Source organism: Amblyomma mixtum, chromosome 2 (assembly GCF_055824585.1).
Source record: "Amblyomma mixtum isolate Tamu chromosome 2, ASM5582458v1, whole genome shotgun sequence".
Taxonomy (NCBI): Eukaryota; Metazoa; Arthropoda; class Arachnida; order Ixodida; family Ixodidae; genus Amblyomma; species Amblyomma mixtum.
This window is the reverse complement of record NC_143013.1, coordinates 113,554,482-113,580,021: the sequence shown is the minus strand read 5'-3', so window position 1 is coordinate 113,580,021 and position 25,540 is coordinate 113,554,482. Positions and strand designations below refer to the sequence as shown.

General features: G+C 47.1%; 1 protein-coding gene across 1 annotated transcript in view; it reads left to right on the top strand.

The window, feature by feature from the left end:
* Positions 1–25,540, top strand: part of LOC149360625 (complement factor B-like) — a 205,803-nt gene that overhangs the window by 157,805 nt on the left and 22,458 nt on the right. The window contains exons 16-17 of the mRNA XM_089572417.1: positions 10,992–11,168; positions 24,192–24,401. Of these exons, the coding sequence (XP_089428543.1) occupies positions 10,992–11,168; positions 24,192–24,401 (387 nt within the window). The remainder of the gene's footprint in view (positions 1–10,991; positions 11,169–24,191; positions 24,402–25,540) is intronic.

Genomic DNA, 25,540 nt, shown 5'->3' with positions numbered 1-25,540 from the left:
CACGTAAAATCGAGGGCTACCTGCGCGTTTGGAAGTAAGTGCCGTCGTGCCGCGTGTCCAGCTTCTCGTCGCCGTGCACAACACGTTTTGCATCCCCGGGCTGCAGCTACACCGTGGCCCTCCGAGGAGAGTCCCCTAGCCTTCGCAGGAAAAAGTAAGCAAAGCATCCAGTGGAGGTGAGGTTGCTTACCTAGGAAACGAAAGATCCTCCAGCGACCACGCGTATGAAGACGCCGCACCCACTACTCCTATGCCACATGCAAACAGGAGCTCAACCACGGCGCTTCTCTGACTTCCACCAGGGAAAAAAAGCTTCGAGGACACCCACGATTCACGTGCCTGACTTAGCTGTGACCCGACGCCGAGGACGACGTGCAACGCAAAAGCCAGGACATTCAACCTAAAAATGGTTAACTATGGTCGGAAAGTTACTGCTCTAGTCGACACTGAAGCCGAACACTATATGAATGGAACGCTCGCTGCGCAGCCTAGGAAATTCACGACTGCTTGGGATGGCCTAGAAATTCGCGGTGCAGGGGGCCACTTGATTACGTCATGAGGAGAAGGCACAGCGCGAATGAATGTCAAGGAACATACCTATCCTGCGACCTTCGTTGCGCAAGGCAATGTTCGCGCGAAGCAGTGAACTCGGGCATGGATTTCCTTAATGATAATCTGGCGATCACTGACCACCGGGATCACCGACAGTGCCCCAGGCACTCTCAAGCTGTTTCTTAACAGCTTTTCCGCCTAGGGACCCCCAACGATATGTTGGAAATAAATGATTGATTGATTGATTGATTGATTTATTTATTTATTTATTTATTGATTGATTGATGATCCAATTTCATCAAGCTTTCGACGGACGAGGTCCGTCCTTCGATGAGAAATATGGAACACCACATTGCCTTGTTGTGTTCCGGAGGGACAAGTAAGCGTCCCACCCGCTCAACGTCCTCGTCACTATGGGCCTCACCGAAGCCAAGAGCACTGAAGTCATCATAGAAGTTAAGATGCGATTGCTTCTGGACTGAGGAATCGGCACCGCAACAGGTATCCTACATTTCCTCAAGGGCCAAGATGAAGTACTGCTGACTAGCATCAGATAAGAATATCGCCACGTTATGAGAAGAACGATGATTGCTATCGTCGGCGAAATATCCGACGTACGAAATTCCTTCGCCCTCTCTGACCCAACCTTGGAAGATCCGCCTGGCCAGTAGGACTCGCCCATTTTCGACAGCAACCCAGCCCAGCTCCGGTACAGACAAGACCAGATCAGCATTTGCTTCAAAACTGCAGCGGGTGATTCTCTTAATAACCAAACTTCTCACAAATGCCGGTTGCCAAGCGTCGAATTATAAGCCACCAGCACCTCCGACCTCTCCGCCAAAGCCCCAACAGTGTGTCGCTGCGAGGACAAGAAGCCATCCGGGACCAAGTGCAAAAAATGCTTGGGGACGATGTCATCCAGCCTTCAAAGAGCCCCTCGGCGGCACCGTTTGTTCTAGTGAGGAAGAAAGACAGTGCACTTGGATTCTTCGTTGATTACCGCCGCTTGAACGACATAATAAAGCAGGTTAGCTACCCCCCTCCCTCAATCGACGACACACTGGACCGGCAAGAACTTCACGCGCATCTTCGTAGCTCTGACTCCACTGACGAAGGAAGATGTGCTATTTAAATATTTAAATGGGAAGCGCCGCATGCAGAAGCTTTCAAAGAACTTCAGCGTCGTTTGCACTCGCCATCCATCTTCGCGGACTTTGATGAAAAGGACGAAACTGAAATACATACCGACATAAGCAGCGTAGGCCTAGGCGCCGTTCTTGTTCACAAAACCGACGGGCTGGAGGAAGAAACCGCATACGGTAGCCGTTCCCTCTCCAAGGCCGAGGCTAAGTGTTCTACAACTGAGAAGCAATGCCTCTCCATCGTCTGTCCTATGTCGAAATTCCTCCCGTACCTGTACGGACGACCGTTCAAGGTTGTCAGCGATCACGCAGCACTGTGCTGGCTTGCCACTTTGAAGGAACACTCCAGCCGCCTTGTCCGATGGAGCTTGCACGTCCAGGTGTTGACGTCACCGTCGTTCACAAGTTCGGACGCAAACACTCTGACGCCGATTACCTGTCACCAGCTCCTGTGGATGCATCGCCGCTGGATGACGATGAGGATGCGTGGCTTGGACTCATCAGCTCCAGCTCTTTTGCAGCGCAGCAGCGCGCGGACACCGGCCTAAAACGCCTCATCGAGTACTTCGAAGGCAAGGTTTCCTCCCCCTTACACACACAGCGCCTGGTTCAAGGTAGAACAGTCCTCGTTTAGTTCGAAGGCCAGCCGCCCCCACTCCCCCCCCCCTCCACCGCCTGGTTCAAGTTAGGACTGTCCTCGTTCTGTGTACAGAATGCTGTCCTCGTTAAGAAAAACTTCGCAGCGAACAAAACAGCCTACCACTTTGGTGTGTATGCTAGTCTGCCGGAAGTTCTTCAGGCTTCACACGACGAGCTGGTAGCTCGACATCTCGAGTTTTCTCGCATCCTTCACCGCATTCATGAGACGTATTACTGGCCCCTACTGTCTGGCGATGTCGCAATTATGCAAAAACCTGCTGCGATTTTCCGCGACGACAGACCCATCCGAACTAGCCTGCAGGATTTCTGAACCCTATTGAACCCCTCTCAAGGCCCTTTCAGCAGATTGACGGACTTGCTTCGCCCTTTCCCAAAATTAACGCCTGGAAATAAGTGGATCATCATCACGACCAACGTCCTGACCCGCTACGCCGAGGAAAAAACCGTACCGAACGGAACAGCAGCAGAAGTCGCCCAATTTTTCGTGCAGTGCATTCTTCTGCAACACCGCGACCTCCATGTGCTCACCACGGACAGAGGAACAGCGTTCAGAGAGGAACTGGCGCAAGCCATCCTGCATTATAACCAAACAAGCCACCGGAGGACAACTGCATACCATCCGCACACCAACGGTCTGACTGAGCCCCTGAACAAAACCTTCACTGACATGCTGGCCATGTATGTCTATGTCGAACACAAGACCTGGAACGTCATCCTTCTTTACTTTGTCTTCACCTGCAGCACCGCAGGGCAGGAGACCACGCAGATGATGAATTTTAGGCTCGTCCATGGCAGAGAGGCCATGCCCACGCAAGACGCCATGCTGCCCAATGTTAGCGAGGAAGATAACGTCGACGTCGCCGCCTACCTGCAACGCGCAGAAGCCCGAACTCTTCCCTGATTACAGATCAGAGACGAGCAGTGAACCGACGCCACACTCTACAAACTACTAAGACCCAACACGGACTTGAAGCCAAGCGAGTAATTCTGCGTTCGGACGCCTATTCGCGACCGCGGATGGAGTAAAGAGGTTTTGCACCGCAACCTCGGCCCATACATGGTTCTTCAACGACTAGGCAAACTGGTCTGTGAAGTCGTCCATGACGAAATGACTGCATACCAGCGACGCCAAGTTTGACCAGAAGTTGTCCATGTTTTCTGTCTAAAGCCCTATTATGAGCTCTAAAGAACTCTACGTTTCCTCACTTGGTGTTGATTTTTGTACAATTGGTTTATTTGATTCTAGGCACCTTTTAAAGATTTGATTTAATGCTTCTTTGAGTGGAGAGCAATGTCGCGAATTTTTGTAGTGTTCGTTTGTTGAATCTTCAAACCTCCCTGCGCGCTACTTTTCACTTTGTACTGCAAAACGCGACCAGATTTATCGCATCTAGGCGGAGTCGATTCTATGTTGTTCTAGAAAGTTGTAGCATCTTTGCACGCTGCGTCTCGAAAGTTTGCTATCAGCTTTAAATCGAGCACTGTAGAGAACGGTGGGCATTCTGTTGGACAAACGCCGAGCGCACCTACTGCTACAACGCCGCCATGTGGTTCAGTTCTTTGCTGGCGCAAGTCAGCACAAATAAAGAATTTCATTTGGAAGCCATTTTCGCTGTTCTGCTGCTTGCCGGACAGCAGTCACCACTACGTGAGAGTATCATACTGTCACGGACCCAAGGATCGCGACAACGTTCTCCAGCAGCGTTTCCAGAAAAGCTCTCAGGGCGCATGAGCCAACCTTCCCTCCTTGTCTTGTGATGTTAACGGGGGCCACCTAGTGGCATTATTTCCCGCAGGGAGTCACTGAATAACAAAGGAAGGTGCAAAATGACAGGAGGCAAACTGCCCTGGGTGACAAAAGAGAACAAAAAGAACTGCGTAAGCGCTGCCAGTTGGTGCGTGAAATTGGCCATCATACAGACGAAGTGCAATACTTCAAGCTTGGATCGAGGCCCCCACTCTGCACAGAACCTTCAGGTAGAAGTTCGTTAGTCACTTCCGTGATGCGACGCAACACTCTGTAGGGGGCAAAGTAGCGGCATAGGAGTGTCTCAGAGAAGCCTGGGTGACGGACAGGGGTCTACACCCAATCTTGGTCTTCGGGTTGATACTCGACTTGTGGTGTCGCTGGTTGTAGAGTCCGGCATCGGTCTCTTTTTGCCTCCTGATGTGCATGCGGGCGAGTTGGTGGGCTTCTTCGGCGTTTTGGACTTATTCCTTGGCATATGGCGTGAGCGTCCGGTCGTCTGCAGTGCATGAAAACATGGCATCCAGCGTTGTGTGGACATCCACCCCAAACAAGGCGAAAGCGTAAAGTTAGTTGTTTCCTATACGACCGTATTGTACGCGAAAGTGACGTATGGGAGGATCTCGTCCTAGTCTTATGCTGGGTATAAGTACATTGCGAGCATATCGCCTATAATTTTGTTCAGTCGCTCGGTGAGCCCATTTGACAGCGGGTGGTAGGCAGTAGTCTCGCGATGGCTGGTGTGACTCAACTTGAATACCTCATGTATGAGCTGAGCTATGAAAGCCTTTCCTCGATCGGTGATTGCCTAGGATAGTGCTGCGAGTCGTAAAACAATGTGGTGCATGAAGAACTGAGCGAGTTCAGACGATGTGCCACACGGCAACACCTTGCCTTCCGCATACCCTGTCATGTAGTCGGTCGCGACAATTATCCACTTATTGCCTACCGATGATAGAGAGAATGGCCCCAGAATATTCATACCGACTTGGCGAAAGGGGGTCCGAGGCGGTGCAACTGGTTCGAGCAAACCTGCGGGCTAGAGAGGAGGTGACTTGCGCGGCTGGCATCCACGGCAGCCTCGGACGTAGCGGCGGATGATGGCAGCACGTTTTGGCCAATAAGAGGCCTGGCTCACTCCAGCGAGGGTGCGAGTAAATTCCATGTGACCATATGTGGGCTCGTTGTCTGCCGGCACGACGAGGAGGTATGCGTGCACCGTGGCTCGAGTTTTTGTTAGACAGGATGTCATTGCGCGTGCTTAAGAATAAAACGTTCCGGGAAAACACCCGGGGTATGGTAGCAGTGCGGGCTTCCAAATGGCCAATAACAAATCGTAAGTTCATGTCATCTCGCTGCCTCACAATTACGTCAGAATCGCTAACCACTCCAAGGAAAGGACTGTCGTCCACTATGCTATCATTCGTTAGCTCCACCAGTGCGCAGGAGAGCGTGCCAGCATCTTCGTGCTTGTGTCCTAATTTATATGCAATTGTGTAATCAAATTTCTGGATTTGGAGGCTCCACCTTGCTAGACAGCCTCATGGGACCCGTAAATTGGTCAGCCAGCAAAAGGAATGGTGGTCTCTCAAGACTTTGAAATGGCGGCCGTAGAGGTAAGGCTGAAACTTCATCGTGTCCCACACAACCACGAAGCACTCATTTTCCGAGGTAGAGTAAATTTCGTCGCCAGAGAACGCGACTCGCTTACGCAATCACGCGTTGCACGCCCTCTTGGTGTTGGATTAGGACAGCACGGAGGCCGATGTTGCTGCCCTCGGTGTGGATCTCAGTGGCAGCCTCCTCATCAATGTGAACAAGGACAGGACTTGTGTGCAGGTATCGGCGTAGCTCTGTGAAAGCTTCCTGTCGCTCGGTAGTCCACACGAACGGGGTATCGTCACGCGTCAAACGGGTCCGGGGTTCGGAAATCTGGGAGAAGTTGGGGATAAAATGACGGTAGTAGGCGTACAGGCCAAGGAAGTTTTACATACCCATTATTCTTAAAACATAATTTACTCAAGATAAACGAACTATTTCAACTAAAGCTTGCATATCATATTTATCATGAAGTCACCCGTGACCCAGTTTCCTTTTATGCTTTATACTTCCCTAACAATAAACCTTATGATTTCAGGTATAGTCATTTTCAAATGCCTCTGATGAGAACGAATTATGGTATGCAGCACATTGATTACTTAATTCCTGATTTACTTAATAAACACCCACGTATTATGGAACTTCTGCAGCAGCCTCGTTCCCCCCGTAACTTCAAGAACAATGTTAAAATGTACCTTCTGTCCCTATCTCCTCCATAAAATGTCCAGTTTCTAGTTTTTTTTTTTTTACTCGCTGGGTGTATGTCCAGGTTCGCTATTTTTGGTTTTGTTGTCCTAAAGACGTAGGAGGCATGCAATCCGGTTTTCATTGTTTTTGGTTTGCGTGCTATTTCTCCCCTTGCCTGTATGTTAATTCTGTGCATCTCATTGTTTGCTATTTCAATTTTTTTGTTTTGTCCTAGCTACATTTTAGCTATGCGTTGTTTTTTCCTTTATTTTTCATTGCATCTGTGTTAATTATGTGTAAGTCATTGATCGTTACATATAATTCATGTAGTACGTATGCGATCTTGTTACTTTTCTTGTTTTTGCTTTGTGTACTTTACTGTGTAATTTGCCACCCCCCTGAGCAATGTAACGGGTGACGGGGCCACGTCAGGCAAAAAATGAATTGCCTTTTGTCCCGTCACCTCTGACAAATCGATGTCAAAATAAACTTCACTTCACTTCACTTCACTTCACTCCGTTTCCTTTGTATTAGGAACCGGAAATTGGGCTATGGCGGCAATTTTGTCGGCATCGGGTTCGACACCGTCGGCGCTCACAGCGTTCACATCATTCATAGAAACGTCGCCGGATCTGAACAGAGACCAAAGGGCCACACCTTAAATTCATCTAGGCCATTAGGAGTAATGAAGGTCATTTTTTCCTGGTTTCGTTCATCAACCTCAGTCTGCCAGTATCCACTCTTTAAATCAATCGAGGAAAAATATTGGGCGCGGTGAAGTCGGTCGAGTGAGTCGTCTATGCGGGGCAGTGGATATACGTCCTTTTTAGTTATAGTGTTCAACTTCCTGTAACCTACGCTAAAGCGCAGCGTTCCGTTGTTTTTCTTGACCGAATCTCAGGCGGCGACCATAGATTCTGAGATAACTGAATAATGCGACATTTAGCATCTCCTTCAGTTGTGTTTGGACAGCCCCGCGTCCATTAGATTAAATACGGTATGGCTATTATCCTATGGAACGGGCATCGTCGCATGTAATGATGCATTGTTTCCTAATCGCTCCCCATTGAACTTTTGCAGAAGACGCGAAGCGGGCTGTGTATGATGTCGTAAGCTACGTAGACCGGGTTGTTGAAGCTGTGACAGCCCTGAGCTTATATGAATGCGATCGAGAGACATGTTCTCAGACCCCACCGCTGCGCACGTAAAGCATTCAGAAACATGAGGTTATTGGTCAGTGATGGCGACTGCTGTGGCGCGGAAGAGGGGCCGAGCTTCGTGTTTGAAATTGGTAACCAGTAGTTGGGCCCTGCTTCACGTAGGGGGACAAGGCTTCTGGCCTAACAAATGCCTTGCGTCAGCAACAGTGAAAGATTGCCCTCGGCGACTGCTGTCCTGTTATCGAGCCATCGGACTCACCACTGACAAAAACACTGGAGCGTGGCGGGATCAAAACCCTCTAGGAGGAAACTCGAAGGGCAGAGTGGCGAGGGCTAGTGGCAGAAGTGTCATCGGCGTTGTATGTAGAAAAATTACCTGTGAGCTGCCGGAGATCGATAACGCTCCCATTCTCACGGAGGATGTGAAAACCGAGGTCCAGGTCACGAGAACAAATACGGACAACCAGGCAGCTGACAACGAACGTAGAGTTGCGGATCTGGACCCAGAGTATACACTGGCCAAGTGCAGTGACGATCTGGCCGCCAGCCGTGCGGATCTGTGCGCCAAACCATCGTGTCGGAACTTTTTTTAGAAGAGTTGCCAATTTTCCGCTTAAAATTGAAAAAATCGGCTCCGGTGTCCAGCAGCGGGTTAATACTGTGACCGTCAATGAGCACAGGTATGTCCATGTTAGAGAAAGAGTAGGTGGATGGTTCTTGACAGTAAAAAAGTGAACAAGGTACATGAATGCCTCAGAGAGCTGCAAATGTTTCGAGAAGAGCACCTCTCTTTCTCTGTGGTTTCCCTGCCTTGTTAACTTCGCGAATGTTCATCAGTGGTAAAATATTCGTCTAACTATTGGATCGGTAAAAGGTAATTTATCAGAAAGCAGAGGGAAAAACAACCACATGCCGTCAGTCGGATAAGATCGCACGAACTCCAAATTATGCGTCCGGTGCTCTACCAATTGAGCTTTGGCAACGGTAGTAGGTGCCACGCAGGGCGTGATCTAACGAAGAGGGGTGCGTGCAGATGTTTCGTAAGAACCCTCTTATGAAACCTAACGCATCAATAGCGTCAGAACCGTGGCGCTCCTTAAGCTGTTGAGCAGATAAGGTAATGGAAATTAGGGCCTCATTATGACATACATAAGAAGAAAGAAGCCAACGAAACGAAGGAGCATTGAGGAATGCTTCTAAGTTTTTTTGAATGCTGACATTTATCAATGGTGAATAAATGGCAGAACTGTATTGTCTTGGAAAAATAATTGATTAGAAAGGAGAAGAAAAAGCACCACACGTCACCGGTGTGATCCGAAACCGCGGCCTCCTGATTTTGCGTCCGCCGGTCTGCCAACTGACCTACGGGGAGGGCTGTCCATTCTTGTGCTTTCTGAGGCATTAATGTTTGTGCCTAATCTGCTCTTGAGAGGGTTCAGCAGCGCCACCCTCATCTATAGTGGCGGACGTAGTACGTCATCTATAAGCGCTATACATACAAGGTGGCCCAGCTAACTTTTGCGAGGCTTAAAGTTATACAGAGTGACTCTAAGACAACCCGACCAATTGCGTTTCGCTGGCTATTGCATGGGGCAAGTCACAGTTTTTTTGTTTTTGCATAATTAGTCTAGGTTAATGAGCCAAATTTGACAGCAACGAAGTTAAGCAAAAAATTACAATCTGGAATCGGTAGAATTTTCCGCAAAACGTCCAATTCAACATTTTCTAACCTTCCGGTATATACATATTCCACTTTAAGACTATGCGACGAATCGCATGTCGCTGGCTATTACATGAAGCCAGCCACATTGTTTTTCATTCCGCCTAATAGCATAACTAGTCGAGAAGAATTAACCAAAATTTCAAGAACGCAGTTATGAAACAAAATTTTGATCTGGAATCGGTATAATTTTTCTTAAAACGTCTGATTCAACATCTTCTAACTTTCCATTTCAGCTCAGTACAGATACCTGCGAAAGGCATAAAATAGCAAGTGATTTGCCTTGCCGCTCTAAAGCAACAGGACAGGCGCTGGCCGTGCGATTTACGCCAGCGGTATGCTTCCCTCGCGGTGGTTTGAGGTAGCGAAAAGCAGTCGCAGCGCTATATCGCTTGCACTTGCGTAGAAGGAGCAGATGATTTTTTCATTAGGCTTCCAATCATCACGAACTCAAAAAATTCAAAAATTGGGGAACTTGGAAGGTAGTTTGAAAACAAATGCCATCTTCGATTAAAAAAACTCCTAAAAGACATCTATTACGGGGTAATTTTAAATGAGGGAGGGAGACAGGGACACAAGGCAGGGAGACACGATCTCGCCAATGCTGTTCCCACCTGTTTACAGGAGGTATTCCGGGGCCTGTAATGGAAACAGTTGGGATAAGAGTTAATGGAGAATACCGAAGTAATTTGGGATTCGCTGATGACATTGCCTTGCTGAGTCACTCAGGACATGAACTGGAAAGGATGATCAATGAGTTAGACAGGCATAGCAGAACGGGGGGGTTAGAAATTAAGATCCATAAAACCAAAGTAATGTTCGACAGTCTAGCTAGAAAACAGCAGTTTGCAATTGACAGCGAGGTGCTGGAAGTAATCAGAGAATATGTCTACTTATGGCAGGTAGTGGCTGCTGATCCGGATCTTGAGAGGGAAATAACTAGAGGAATAAGAATGGGGTTTAGCGCATATGACAGGTTCTCTTAGATCATGAATGACAGTTTGCGAGTATCCCTCAAGAGAAAGGTCTACAAAAGCTGTATCTTACCGGTATTCACCTATGGGGCAGAAACGTTTAGGATAAAAAAGAGGATTCAGCTTAAGTTAAGGACAACGCAGCGAGATATGGAAAGAAAATGATTACCATTGTGAGGTTGAAGTTAGGATGGGCGGAATATTTTTCATTTATGGCGGGATTAGCGATACCAGGAGAGATTGCGCAAAATAACGAACTTGTACTAACGCTATAAGTTTATTGCCTTGGAGAAAAACTGAATGAAGGCATTTTCAGCGAGAAACTTATGTTCGACGTTTCTGCAGGCTCTCACCTTTCTCCACACTGCGGTTACGCAGCTTTAGATTGTGTTTAATGTGTTGGAAACTGCACAAAAGGGCAAAAAATAAGCAAACAGCAAATTCTGTTGAGAAAAACAGGATGGGGAGAGGACTCAAAGAAGAACGAAAACAAAGAGAGAGAAGAGCAAGGAAGTCCGTGTTTCGGCAAGTTTAAGCACGACAGAAAAGAAAGTACAAAAAAGGACACATAAAATGAAAAGCTGGGTATCATCGTACGCGCCGAGGGGGAGGGGGGTGGCAAGCTGTGGTGCTGAGCATATGACAAAGACGGTCGCGGATCACAGAAGCTAAAGCTTTCTGGAGGAGGTATTTACTCGCCTCATGTGAGCAGGCTCATCAGAATGCTAATTACCGTTCCTTTCTCTCCAGGCCTAATCAAGACAAGCTCTGGAACAGGAACGAAGCTGGTCGTTGAGAGCATCGTGAGACACGAGGGGTACAATGCTAGGAGCGAGACTTACCTAAATGACATTGCACTCCTGAAACTAAAGGATGAGATTGTGTATGAAAAATCAGTTCGACCCATCTGCCTACCACCCCTGAAAGGTAAGGCGAATATGTCCGATTACCACTCACCGTATTCACTGTATGGAGAGCCTGCTAGCACCTAGCGCTGCAAAAACGACATTCAATTCATGCTTTCCAACTCTTTTTCGCACTTAACAGTGCATTGTGCGAATAGTCTCAAATTCGGAGCCAGCAACTTAGTGCGGCATAGGAAGTGGCCTAACCATTAATAATTTTTACCACAAAAAACTACAGGAGATTGTAACGGATGACTGGTCTATAGTTGTACTCTCAGAATTTTTATGTCGGGCTAGTGCTTCCAGGTTTCCTGCATTTGTGTTGCACCAGCTGTGCTTTACACATTTAGAAACTAACTACAAGTGCTTTGCTTCACGAGTGGTGGCACGTGCAGCCAACCGATGCTTTGAGCTCTACTGTGGCGTTGCCTTTTTTCGAAGCACAGATTAAATTAGCCGGCTATATTAAAATACTACACGGCTTTCTTTGCCACCACTGCAAACACGGCTCACGATGCTCCTGTGACAACACCTGGTGTCCGATGTTCAGCCGCTTTCAGAAGTTGTGTGCGCGTAATAAGCGGCCACTTTACCTTACGGAATTCGAGGAAGCCATTGATAGATTGCCACTTTCAAAAACTCTGTTGTTGATGGCCTTTTAGGTGAATTTTAAAAGGAGTATAAATCTAAGTGAATTCCTTTTTTAATCGTGGTTTTTGTGGCGTGTATCGAGTTTGCAATACTGTAACATTCATTTACGAAAAGTTAAAAGCTACGAATCGACAAAGATGGTTGGTTGGTTTATGGGGTTTAACGTCCCAAAGCGACTAAGGCTATGAGAGACGCCGTAGTGGAGGGCTCCGGAAATTTCGACCACCTGGGGTTCTTTAACGTGCACTGACATCGCACAGTACACGGGCCTCTAGAATTTCTCCTCCAAAGAAATTCCAGCCGCCGCGGCCGGGATCGAACCCGCGTCTTTCGGGTCAGCAGCCGAGCACCATAGCCACTGAGCCACCGCGGCGGCAATCGACAAAGAGTCGGGATTAATTTTGAATTTAGTATCAGTTTCAGGGTCCCGTAATGTGCTTCCAATATTTGCGGCCAGTACTTTGTCATGTGTCAATATACAGCAACTGAACCTGCTCGTACTACATTCGAGTGTGCGCTGCCTAAGTACATACCCCGCCAAATACGCACCAAGTAGATACTATAAACAGGCTGAGCATTGCTCGATAGAATGCGCAACCACTCGATGGTCTCTCGATGTATGCAGGACGAGTGCCTGTAACCTGTTTCCGGCTACTAAGCTGTGTTCTGTTACGCAAAATATACATTGTGTTACACAGTTTAGTATAGCGCTTTTACAGAGCGTTTGGTACTTTTCTTGAGGTTTCATCTCCCCGCTTTCTTCTGAGGTACATGCTTTGATCGTGGTGGATGTTCCGAAATGTTCCAAGAAATAAAACTCGCGCGGAAAGATACAAGTTTCAGTTTGATTCTAACAAACGTCTAATACACGAAATTCAGTACCTGCATCCAATCGACTGTCTCCACAAAACTGCTTTTGCAGTTAGTATTTGCTATATGTCGTTGCCAAAAAGATTTGCGGTTAAGCTGGTGTTGTATATTTAATTAGAGGCATTTGTTATATCTTATCATTGTTTATGCTACCACAAGCGCATCTATTGGTGCGAAAAAACTTCTTTGCCACGCCAAGATCAACAACGTTGTTGCAACGATTTACAAGACGTATTTTCAGCTTCATCCTTGACGAAAACTATCCAAAACTACTGGTGGTTTAGCGAGCGTTCCTATTTTAAGGCTGAAGAAATGCATTTACGCTCCAGAATCCAGAAAGCCCCTCTAATTTCAAGTCTGAGCATTCAAAACTGGTAAAAGAGAGTATTGCAATGTCATGCTTTTCTTCAGCCTTACAAAAATTAGGAGACACTCACCACCGGTTAACGTGAAATTCAGCGAAAGCTGTTTAGGTATTTATACTCTATGACATTGTCACGCGCTACCCACGCACCCTGAAAGAAGAGCAATGTGGGCACCCACAAAAAGTAAGAAGTTCGGTACCTTTCCGCTGACGCGCCAGGCTCGGTTCGACCTGCTTATATAAATAGCCTTTGTAAATAGAACCTGTAACTGCGTGGTGGATGTGCTGAGTCAATCACCATGGGCCACTCGCTAATCGCTGCGCCAGACACTTGCCGGATTGCCGCCGTACTCCGTGCAAATGGCCCACGAAGCCGACGCACGTCCGACCGGAGCAGCACCACCCGCTTGGCAGCACTACCGCGAGCCGCGGACGTTTTCTGGAAAGGCTGGCGAAGACATGGATGAGTGGCTCGCCAATTACCAGCGGGTGAGGAAATACAACCGCAGGGATGCCACTCTTAAGCTGGCCAATGCAGTTTTCTCTCTGGACGGCACCGCGTTACCATGGTTTGAAAACCATGAACTGTCCTTAACGAGTTGGGCCCGCTTCGTGGAAGAGAACCAGAACTGCTTTGTGGATACCGTTGCCACACGAAAATGCGCTCAGCATTGTTTGCTTCACAGAGCGCAAGCATCTGGTGAGACGTGAACGACATACATAGTGAAGGTACTGAAGCTCTGTAAAGTCGTTAATCCGTGTATTTCCGATGAAGATCGCGTTGGCCATCTCCTCGACGGCATCGCAGAGGGCGACTACAGTTTTCTTTCTCTTAAAGACAATTTAGATTCTCCCATCGACATTCTTAAGCAGTTCCGCACCTTCGAAACTCTTCAGCTACGTCGAATTACTCCCAAGTTTGGCCGCCTGCCTAACATCACCACCGTCGCTAGCGTGGGTTTCCACGAGCCTTTGAATGGTGTGAGTCTCCCTGACGTCATTCGTCAAATCGTCTGTGACGAACACTCCCGGCATCAAGGTCTTGGCCGCCGCAGCGAAGTTTCGCAGGAGAGCAGTTCTCTGCAGGCAGATACGGCCCACAGATGCTTGCCTTGGAGTCAGTCCAGTCGCCCCCTACCAGGGAAATTTGCATCACTTACGCCGACGCTCCCCCGATTCACCCGTCCCTGCCCCACTGCGCCAGGTCGTCTGCAACGCCACCAGTGGCAGCAGGAGTACGATTGGCCGCTTCGACACTGGCCACGAGGAGTACTATTCCGAGTGCCCTCGCGACCTGCCAGCTTGTTACCAATGTGACTTGAGTCGTCACATCTCCAGATTTTGCCATCCCCGGGGACAGATTTCCCTCCACCAGCCCAAATGGTCGAACCCTCGCCCTAGTTCTAATGCTCGTGTTCGTGAGTTTGTCTTTACATATTCTAAGCGCCAATCCAGTTACACGCGACCAAGGAACGACTCCGCTGCCTCTGACCGCAACCTGACTCCACCTCCGCAACGCTCTCGCCACTCGCCTTCTCCCCATTCGTTCCCCACCGTCGCCGAGAAACTAAGTGTGCGGCAGATGCAGGGGCGGTCGCAGGGTCATCGATATTGCCAGTTCCTCTGCCAATCGTTATCTTAAAGAACCGCCTTGAAGTTTTCGTGGACGGTATTGGCGTCATGGCCTCAGTGGACACTCGTGCCAGAAGGTCGATGATGAGTTCAGCTTTCAAGAACAGCCTCGATCATAAAATAATGTTCACTTGGGATAGTGCTGGGATATTCCGTAGCGTATTGGGTGACTCATTTGTTCCGATTGGTGTTTGCTTTCAAAAAGTAGTGATCGCTGGCCACGTGCACCGAAATGAATGCACGGTGCTCCCTCATTCCATGCAACATCACCCTTGGTATTAACTTTTTACACCAGTGCGGCGCCACTCTCGACTTCCGACGTGGCGGCATATCAAGTACTGGTCTTCGGTCAGGTCTCATAGAGGACTCACCGCTGAATGCCCAAGCAGCTTCTGTGTCCGCAGAAACCGTCGTTCTAGCGACGTCTGCCATATTCATTCCAGTTGTGTCTTCGAGCATGGCTTCTGATGCCTTCAATGCTGAGATGGAACCTGGTGCTCTTAACTGTGCAAAAAAAAGTGTGCTAGTACCGCGCAGCTTCTTACCTGTTACCAAGAGGTATTCTACTCTTTGGACTGTCAATCATTCCATCGAACGTGCTGTATTGGCACATGGCTTAAACCTTGCCGGCTTTGAAGGACGGCTTTCTATACCAGTAGCCGCGCCCACTGAAAACGCTTCCTGTCCAACTAGACGCCGCGAGTTGAGGGAATCCCAATTCCTAGCCATGGTAAACAAATCCCTACCCACCGGCGACTGGCCTGTATTGGTGGCCGGGCTATTGAAGCATGCCGACGTGTTTGATTTCGGTCGCAACCAACTACTGTCGATTCGAGCTCCCCTTACCCATCGAATGTTCAATACTGGATCTGCATGCCGATTCGACAGAACATATACCGCGTCTCGCGTTCCGAATATCAGGTAGTCGATGAACAAGTGCGTGAATTTTGCACCGAGGCATTATTTAGGAATCTTCAAGCCCGTGGCCCGCTCCAGTGATCCTTGTCGAAAAGAGAGATGACACATGGCGAACTTGTGTCGACTATCACGGCATTAGAACTCACAAAGAAGGATGTCTATCCGCTCCTTCACGTTTATAATGGCAACGAATGCATCCACTCAGCCGCCTACTTTTCCTCCGTTGATTTGCGATCCGGTCTCTGCCAGGTCGCGATGCTCCCGAAAGACAAAGAGAAGACTGCATTCGCGCCCTCTGATAGGTTGTGCGCAATTATTGTAATGACATTTGGCCTTTTCAACAATCCTGCCACGTTGGACGATTTGTGGATGCGCTTTTGCGTTGCCTGAAGTGGCATGTGTCATCTGGACGGTGTTAATTTTGGAAGCACCTTCACCAAGTATAACAGCCGCTTAGCCGTTGTCCTGCACTGCATAGAGAGAGCGGGTAACGCGCCGAACTTTAAGAAGTGTCGCTTTGGTGAACGCCAAATTACTTTGCTTGGTCATCTGGCTGACAAAGATGGTGTCAGGGCCGACCCGCAGAAGACTGAACCTGTAACCAGTGTCAAAGAACCCCAATCGTAGAAAGAGCTCAGAAGTTCCTTGGCACCTTGCTCATACTTTCGGCGCTTCGTTCCCAAGTTTTCTGGCTTAACCTGGCCGCTTATAAGTCTCTTACAGAAAGACACTCCTTTCCTTACACTGTGACAGAGCAAGAGTGCCTCGCCGTTGTTTTCAGCGTACAACGGTTTCCTTTCGTTAGTGCCTTTATGGAGCGACTTTTACAGTCGTCAAAAAACACCGTTCTCTGTGCTGGCTTGTGAATCTACGCGACCCCTGCGGTCGGTTGGCCCACTGGGCATTACGGCTGCAAGTGCTGAACTTCATAGAGTCTTCCAAATGTGGTCGCCAACCCGCCAATGCAGACTGCCTCTCGCGGCTGCCGCGTGCAGCTACCCCTTCCTATGATGAAAACTATGACCACCATCTCGCCGCCGTTTCCCAAAAGTTTCCGGATCTTGGCGCTTTCCAGACCGGACAACGCAAGGATGAGCACTTGGCGCCGCTCTTTGACGAGCCCGTGACCCGACATCCGCAAGCCCATTCTGCATTAGTGACGGTTTAGTCTGCAGAACGAATTACTGGTCTGGAGGTGTGCACTTTCTCCTCCTCGTTCCGGCTACTCTGTATTCGTCTGTTCTACACGCAATGCACATTGACATCATGGCTGGGAAGTTGTGGTTTGCCAGTTAACTGCGTCAAAGAGCGTTTTTACTGGCCAAAAATGCGTCACACAGCTCAATGCTGCGTGGCCACCTGCGTGCAGTGTCAACGGTTAAAGCTTCCCACAACATCTCCGCCGGGACGCCTGCATCCTGTGACAACTCCAAGCCCATCATATGAACAAGTGGGTCTCGACCTGCTCGGCCCGTTTCCTGGCTCATCCAAAGGTAGCCGCTGGGTCACTGTGTGCGGTGATCATCTCACCAGTTACTGCGAAACTACCGCCATACCTTTCGCTACTGCTTCTGAAGCGTTTGTCTTTCTTCTTCATGCGGTCGTCCTCCGGCATAGACCACCTCGAGTCGTTCTCAGTGATCGTGGGCGCCAGTTTACGGCAGACGTTGTGGAAGAGCTTCGGCGCCTTTGCTCATGCCCTCTGCATCATTCGATGCCATACTACCGCCAAACTACCGCCGATGCCATACTACTCGTTGAGCGTACTAATCGGACACTCACGAACATGCTTGCCATATATGTCGAGGCCTGCCATAAGAACCGGAACGACGTGCTTGCCTTCATTACATACACCTATAACACGTCCAGGCATGAAACAACTACTTACATCCCGTTTTCTTCTTTTTGCCCGTCCGCCTCGAGGCTTCCTCGACAGCATCTTGCCTTTCTCTCACAACACCGAACCTTCTATTGGAAGCACCCTATGCCGCGCTTAAGCCCGCAGGGTTGCCCTGATACGCACCTTGTCATTGCAGGATCGCTCTAAGCGCCGTTACACCGCTGGCGCAAGGACGTCTGCTGCCTGCCCGGTGACGTTGTATTGTTGTCCACGCCTATCTGCAAGCGTGGCTTCTCTCGAAAGCTGCTGTCCCAATACAAAGGTCCGTTCAACGTGATAGTTCGGCTGAATGCCCTTAACTATAAGGTCTCTCCCCATTCTACGCAAGGACGACGTTCTCTGAAAGCCTATATCGTGCATGTCGCGTGCCTAAAGCCCTTCTACACTCGGGGCCAAGATCGATTGCCTGGCCCAGGGGGCTTCGTCTGCGCACGGGGAAGTGTCACGCGTTGCCCATTGACCCTGAAGTAACAGCGAAGTGGGCACGCAAAGAATGGAGAAGTTTGGTATCTTGCCGCTGATGCACCAGGCTCGATTCGACCTGCCTATGAAATAGCCTTTGTAAACAGAAGCTGTAACAATATGTTGTACTGAGAGTATGAGTCTGACCTCCCATCTGTATAGCTCTAGGGCGCTCTTTTTATTATTACACGCATAGTCGTTTTTCTTCTATGTCCACTGAGTTGAGTGCTACAGATGGAATTAGCCTTGTTTATTCAGGCGGCAATTGCTCCGCCGTAGCGTCACTTATATGTTAATAATATCTTAAAACTGATCACAGCTGCCGCACTCTGCACAGAGTTGCTTATAATAGAACATAGGCCACTCCCGCACTCACCATCTATACACTTCACTCACAGCAGAACATTATCCACTGCAGAAGTCGCCATCTATAAACATATTCATTCACAGTAGAACATAGTCCATTGTAGAGCCATCATCCATGCACACACTCACTCACAGAATAAGATAGACCTCTCCGGAAGGCACCCTCTACGCACACATAAAATCACAGAAGACCATAGACCGTCTCTACTGTCACCACTTAGAGTCAAGGTCAGTGCCCTGCAGGAATGTTAAAAGAAGGTGTGAAGCCTCTCTTCTGCATGTCTGGTTTCCACTCGGGTAGAGAGGTCCAGCGACAGATTATGCAGCATTTGGTTGGAGATACCGTCGGGACTCGGTGCACACAGGCGCCTCAGCCTCAGGCCACTGAGCGCAGTTTGAAGCTCCCTAAGCATGAACGGGATGTCCATGATGAGCCTGGAGGAAGCAGGTGGTGTATATATATCGATTCCAGAATTTGCACGTACAACTGCGTGAGCACATTCCTCTGCTAAGCACATAATAGGTTTTTCCTTGCGCAGTGCAAGAGCGTCAAAAGGCTTCCAGGGGCGCGATTCGCCACCAAGGCTGCCAATAACTCGCCATATTCTCGTCATCGATAAGAACGAAGTCAAACTAGCGCAGAATCAGGCCTATTGCGACCTGTAGAGCTTGTTCGTATGCCGTCCAATGGCAGAATTCAGCCTATTCAAGATCGTCTTCAAGTGCTGTCGTCTTTCTTCCGCAAGACGACAGCAGTCTTCTTTCTTCTACATCGGAATCTTCTGATTCCGATGTAGAAATGTGTCATCGTGTGCCAAGGAAAGACAAAGGATGCCCTAACATTGTCGTGCAGTTCCGCTCTCGTGCGAAACGGGAAGCGGTGATTGAAAAGGCCAGGAAAAATCGAATTTATACCTCTGATTTTGGTTACGAGAGTGCTGATGGTTCCAGTTCTCCCCCGGTATTTATTAATGAGCACCTTTGCCCCGCCTTGAAGAAACTTCTTGGACAAGTTGTGGAGCGAAAGAAATCAAAAGAATGGAAGTACGCGTGGACAAAGGGCGGCAAAATTTTCGCGCGCAAGGCAGACACGTCGAATGTGCTGCGCATATCTTGCGTTGCGGACATCGATAAGATGAAGTGAGGAACTAGGATTCCGAGCAATTTGCCAACAGCCATTCCCGTCAATGGCTGGCAAATCGGTGAACCCTGCGGATGTGACTAAAATTTATCATGAAAAGCCATGCACATCTTTCTTCCTGTTGAACACTCAATCAGCGCGCAATAAGTCTGATGAGCTGTGTGCCTTGTTTTCATGTTTTGGCTTTTCATTTGATGTTATTATGCTTTGTGAAACATGATACCGACACGACCACGAAGTTATACAGATCCCAGGTTACACAAGACACTACTTAAATCGCTCAGTCAGGAACGGTGGAGGCGTACTTTTCATGGCCAGGGAGAATTTTCAGTGTGAAAAAATCGACGAGTTTACGGCGGTTACAGCGGACTTTGAAATCTTGACTGTCGTTCACAACAAAAGCATATTTTCTGTTTTATATCGCCCTCCAGGCGGGAACGTTGCAAACTTTTTCACATTTATGGAAAACTTCTTATCCTGGATAAATGAAAACAGGTATGAACTCGTCTTGGGCGGCGATATAAATATTAACATGTTGAACGAAACGCAGCTGAGTACTGATTTCACTCGACTTTTAGAAGCTAATGCATGTTTCAACACAATTACTGCTCCAACTCGCATTAGCAAGGACTGTGAAAGTTTGCTTGATGTTTTCATTATAAACACTGAATCTCGAACTATTAACTCCGGAGTAATCAGCGCTCATATTAGCGATCATTTGCCAGTATTTCTTCTCTTGGAATCGTATGTCTCGAGTAAAGAGCCAAAGCAGTGTCCCCCGATCACTATCCAAGATATTAATCCAGCTACACTCGAGGATTTCCATACAAGAATATCAAAAATAAATTGGCTCGACGTGTACAATCAGTCTGACGCAGACGCCGCGTACGAGTCATTTCTGTGTCTTTTCAAAAAGGCTTACTCGGAATCTTTTCACCCTAAAACACTGAAGCCTAGAAAAGCTAGAAAACCTTGGATAACCAGTGCACTTCTGAAACTAATCAAGCAAAAAGATGCTCTATTCAAACGTTTTTTGGACACAAGAGACACGTGCCATCTATCCGAATTTAAGAAATTTCGGAATAAGTTAACTGCAACCCTCAGACAAGCTAAGAAAGATTACCTTCATAGGTTGTTTGATCCTGAAGCTGTAAAGCGGACGTACATCACGTGGAGAAACCTTAGCGCAGTGCTTAACATTGGACGTCAGCATCCAGAGGGCGTACGAGAATTGATCATTAATGGGGAACTTTCATCAGGCGCGCATTTAGCAAACGCTTTTAATAATTATTTTGTGTCCCTAGTGAATAGTTTGCACGATCCTCGCTCCGCAGAGTACGTCAATTCCAAAACTTGCGATAGTGCTTTTCTGCATCCAACTAGCGCCGAAGAAATTTGTCTTACGTTCTCCGCTCTGCGAAACAGTAAAAGCTGCGATATTGATGACCTGCAAATACGCCCCGTAAAACACGTTTTAGATCTGATATGTCCAGTTCTTGAGCATGTGTATAATTTGTGCTTTGTAAACAGTATATTTCCTAAGCGCATGCAACTCGCAAGGGTTACAGTGCTCTTCAAAGCCGGTGATAGAAACAACATGTCTAACTACAGACCAATATCCATTTTACCTGTATTTTCAAAATGCCTAGAAAAATTAATAACACTCAGAATGACCGCTTTCTGCGAAAAACACAATATCCTTACTGACTGTCAGTTCGGTTTCCGAAAGGGTCGTTCGACAGAGTTAGCTCTACTAACACAAAAGGAACTAATATTACAAGCATTTGAGCAAAATTTTGTGACACTAGGCATTTTCATCGATTTTTCAAAGGCCTTTGACACAATTAATCACACCACACTGCTAACAAAACTTGAAATTTATGGTTTCAGGGGCCCATTCCTTAGCTTAATCAAAGGCTATCTGCAGTTCAGGTGTCAGAGGGTTTCAATAAATAACTGTCTTTCAGATAACTTACCCATTCATTCTGGTGTACCTCAAGGAAGCATTCTTGGACCTTTATTATTTAATATTTACATTAACGACATAATAAATATTAACACCACTGCCCAATTCATCATATACGCTGACGACACTAGTCTGTTTTTTACATCTGGTTGTGCAAGGGACCTGTTGGCTCTTGCGAACGCTGCTTTAAGCGAACTCAATCGATGGAGTTCATTGAATTCACTGTCTATAAATAAAAGCAAGACAAAGGCTGTACTTTTTCAACCTAAAAACAAAAATGTCCACATTGCCGGCCATTTGCAAATGGGTTCCTCGGTTATCAACATTGTGCCATCCATTAAGTGCCTCGGGGTCGTATTTCAAGAGAACTTACTTTGGAATCTTTGTACAGACTCAGTTGCTAACAAAATCGCTCGTGTTGTGGGGATACTAACGAAACTTCGATTTTTTCTTCCCTTGAGCGTGAAAAAGCTGCTTTACAACTGTCTCTTCCTGTCCCATCTGAATTACTGCCATTTATTGTGGGGAAACACCACAATGTCTAACATCACAAAGCTTTATCTTTTGCAGAAGAAAGCAGTGCGCGCTATCGCTAATTCCTCATATGACGCTCATACGCAGCCTCTTTTTAGTGCCCTTAACTTACAGCCGGTCACCTCCATATATCGTAGTATTTTACTCAAGCGTTTCACTACTGCGAAAAAACAGAACACCAAATTCTTCGAGCATTTATCTCTATTGACAATGAGTTCTAACATTTACAACACACGTCACAGAGAAACATGGTACGTTCCTAAAACGCGCACTAACTACGGTCAACAAATGTTACGCCACACACTGCCATCTTTGTTAAACTCATTAGAAACTTAATAACATAGCTCTCCTTTTATGGGCTCATTGTGGATTCGTTTTTTTGTTTTGTTTGCTTTGCTGTAGTATACACTGACGCCATGAATGTCTAACCAATTTTCTTTGCTTGTTAGTAACTTATTATTTATGTTTGTGAATTTCAAAGCTATTTTATTTCTATAATTTTATGCTTTATGCTTTCTGCTTTTTAAATCCTTTCAGCATTCTATCATTGATTTTTTTTTGGCCGTATGTATTTCTGTTATAGCATAGAATGTTATAGAATGTTCACTAATACTTTTTTTTTTCGTTTATCCATTATTGTATCTTTTGTGCACAGTGCCATTTCTGTAGGGGGTACAGACCCCGTCAAGCCAAATCCATTTGGCTTTTTGTCTGTACTCCCGTCATCTGTACATGTATAGATGCAAATAAACTTGAATTGAGAGTTATGAACGAAGCCAACAGCCAGAGAAACCAAGGGGCACAGGGGATTTTTTTTAATTATTTATTTATTTTGTGGAACTGGAAGGAAAGCGCAGAGAGAGCGGACAAATTCGTACCCTGCACGCAATTGCTACGAAAACCATACAGAGGGTGGTTATTGTAGATGGAGGAAGATATGGTGAGAAGGCAGTAAAGTGGTGAGTGGACGGTGGTTAACGTGTAAAGAAGATAAAGAGGTGTCTAGGAAGGATAAATGCGCACACTGCGTGTGTGGCGGCTGCTGCCAATCTCGCTGCCAGTGAACTTCAGCAACGGGAGGCCGGGCGAGCCTGACGCTGCGGGGTAGGCAGGAATGATAGCCGAAGAACGACAACGTGTGCAAATCTAGAAGGATTATTCAACAACTATGCATACATGCATGTCCCTCTGAATCTTTTTCCCTCATTATATTAGAGAACGAAAATGCCTCTACCGTTGTCGCTCAGCCTCCAATTGCACGCTATTAAGTGTCTCTGCTAGCTGTCCTGAGAATGTACTTGTTACGACAGTTAGATCGTCAGAGAGCCTGGAAGGGCAATGCAGCCATTATAGTTATGACATTTTTGAAACTGTATCCTTAAATGCCGAACATAGTACTGTATTCCCCTGATCCGACCGTTGACTCTTCCTGAAGAATAGGCCTATGGAGGTCAACTCCTATAAGGCTGCAAGCTTTGCGCAGTGATCGGAAGCTGTCATTCATTTACTCGGCGAGCGCTTTCCTCGGCCAAATCGTAGCTTTCAGTTAATGCCGTATGGCAGGCTATAGGTAATTCGCCCACATAGCTACAAACCTTTCCTATGGCCGTGTACTGATGTAGTTTCAGGCGGATATTTTTTCTTATAAACACCTAAACAAAGTTGTCTGGTTCCGAAGCTATGTATGCTTCCAAAGGCATAGATTTTTAAATGGCTCCAGAAAAGCACCGCTTACGGTGTCTATAGACACTCGTGAAAGGCCGCGGACGAATACCGATTTTTTGGTAGACGGCTATCCATGGTTTTTGTGTGGTTTGGGCCTCTATGTTTCACGTCGACGGCCTTCCATGAAGCGATGGTGGTCAGAAGCAAACGGGAAGTGCTCATAAATTAAAGTGCTCAAACACTCGATCTTGCAAAATATCAGAAGCACGTTCTGCTTGTGTCTGTGTGCTTTGTAACGGATTTCTAGGCCACCAGGCAAGGTCTTGGAATCCATGACAGAGCACAATTCTACGGCAAATGTGTGTTTCTTTCATTTTTTTACTCTACTTGGTAAGGATCAGGACTGCGTGTCTTTGTGCATCATTCTGTATCAGGAAAGTGGGCTAATGTATCAAGATGAAAAATTTCATGTCTCGCTTGAAGAGCCTTTTTGTGAATGCAGGCCATCGTCGACCGTCACATGTCATGATTTACACACTAGAAAATACGTCTAACATTTAAAATTTATCTCCTTAGAGAAAAAAGAAAAGAAGAGCTCGGGAAAAGAAAAGACAGCCTTTGTGATTGGTTGGGGTGCCGATGACCCTAAGAACCTGAAGTCCACGGACAGTTTGATGCAACTGAAGATGGCGATTGTCTCTGGAGATGCTTGCAAGAAAAGTGTGCAGGGCTACCCGGGGAAGGTGTATCCTGAGCAAGGCCTGATATGCGCCAAGTCGACGGAAGGTAAGTGTACCTCCTGTTATAGGGAACGTGGAGCTCGGTGAATTTATCATAAAGACCCCTTAAGTACATGTTGAATAGAAATCAGCTTTCCTGTCCAGTAATTTCACAGCTGCGATCATCAAGTATTGATTTGGGGGAGTAGTCTGGACAGATTGGCAACTACATAAAACCGGTGCTTACTTTTCCAAACATAATACCTCAATAGTGCGACTTAATCACTGTTAGCCGAAATCTACTAAAAAATTTCATTCTATTAGCCTAGTTGTGCGGTGCAGGGATCCTTATTGATAACTCTCTCTATTGAAAGATCAAGAATTCGTTTACATGGCGTGAAGAATTCCATCATAAATAAGTAAGCAGGAAAAAAATGGTAGCTTTTCAACGCATAAAGACCTGGTAGACATGCGAAAGCATGCGTTTAGCTTGTTTGTCTCATGGTTGTGCTGGGTCGTGGGAGCGTTCGGTGACGACATTATATACAGGTTGAAGTCTGATCGATGTTAAGTTCATCAGGTCTGTTCACGTGCGGATGAAAGTTTATGAGAACGACAACGTGAAATGCAGAGAGCGAGAATGTGTTGCAGTGTAACTCGAGGCATGGTCGACTCAGTCGATAGCGTAGTGATCTCGTGCAGTGGTCATGCAAGGTGATTTGTTCATGCCGCCATGGCTTCAACAACCGGTTGTGGCCATAATTATTTAGTTTATTTCTCCATTAGGTAAAGTTCACCCTCATGGTTGAGCTTCATGCAAATGCAGTTAGCCGGTTATGCCTCGTCACATATTGCTTTCGTATCAAAAAAAATAATTAGGGATGTTTGGCAATGCTTGGGTGAAACCCGCAACCTGGCCCACATCTACTGATGTCATGTCGACTATCCAAAAGAACCGGCAAGGAAAATTTGATGTCCCTGCTCTTTGGTGTCTTTGACCTAAGTGATAGCATGCCTGCAGAGACTCGCTCTCGCCACAGAGCACCTTTTTCACCCTTTCAGTGGAATAAGATAGAACAGGACTTATTTACAAAAGCATTCCATCATATGCCCACGCATCAGTCTTGAAGACAGTTTAACCCATATTGGGGCAAAGAGCGTATCCAAAGTGCGCCTCGAATAACATGCTTTTACTCCATGTCTCCT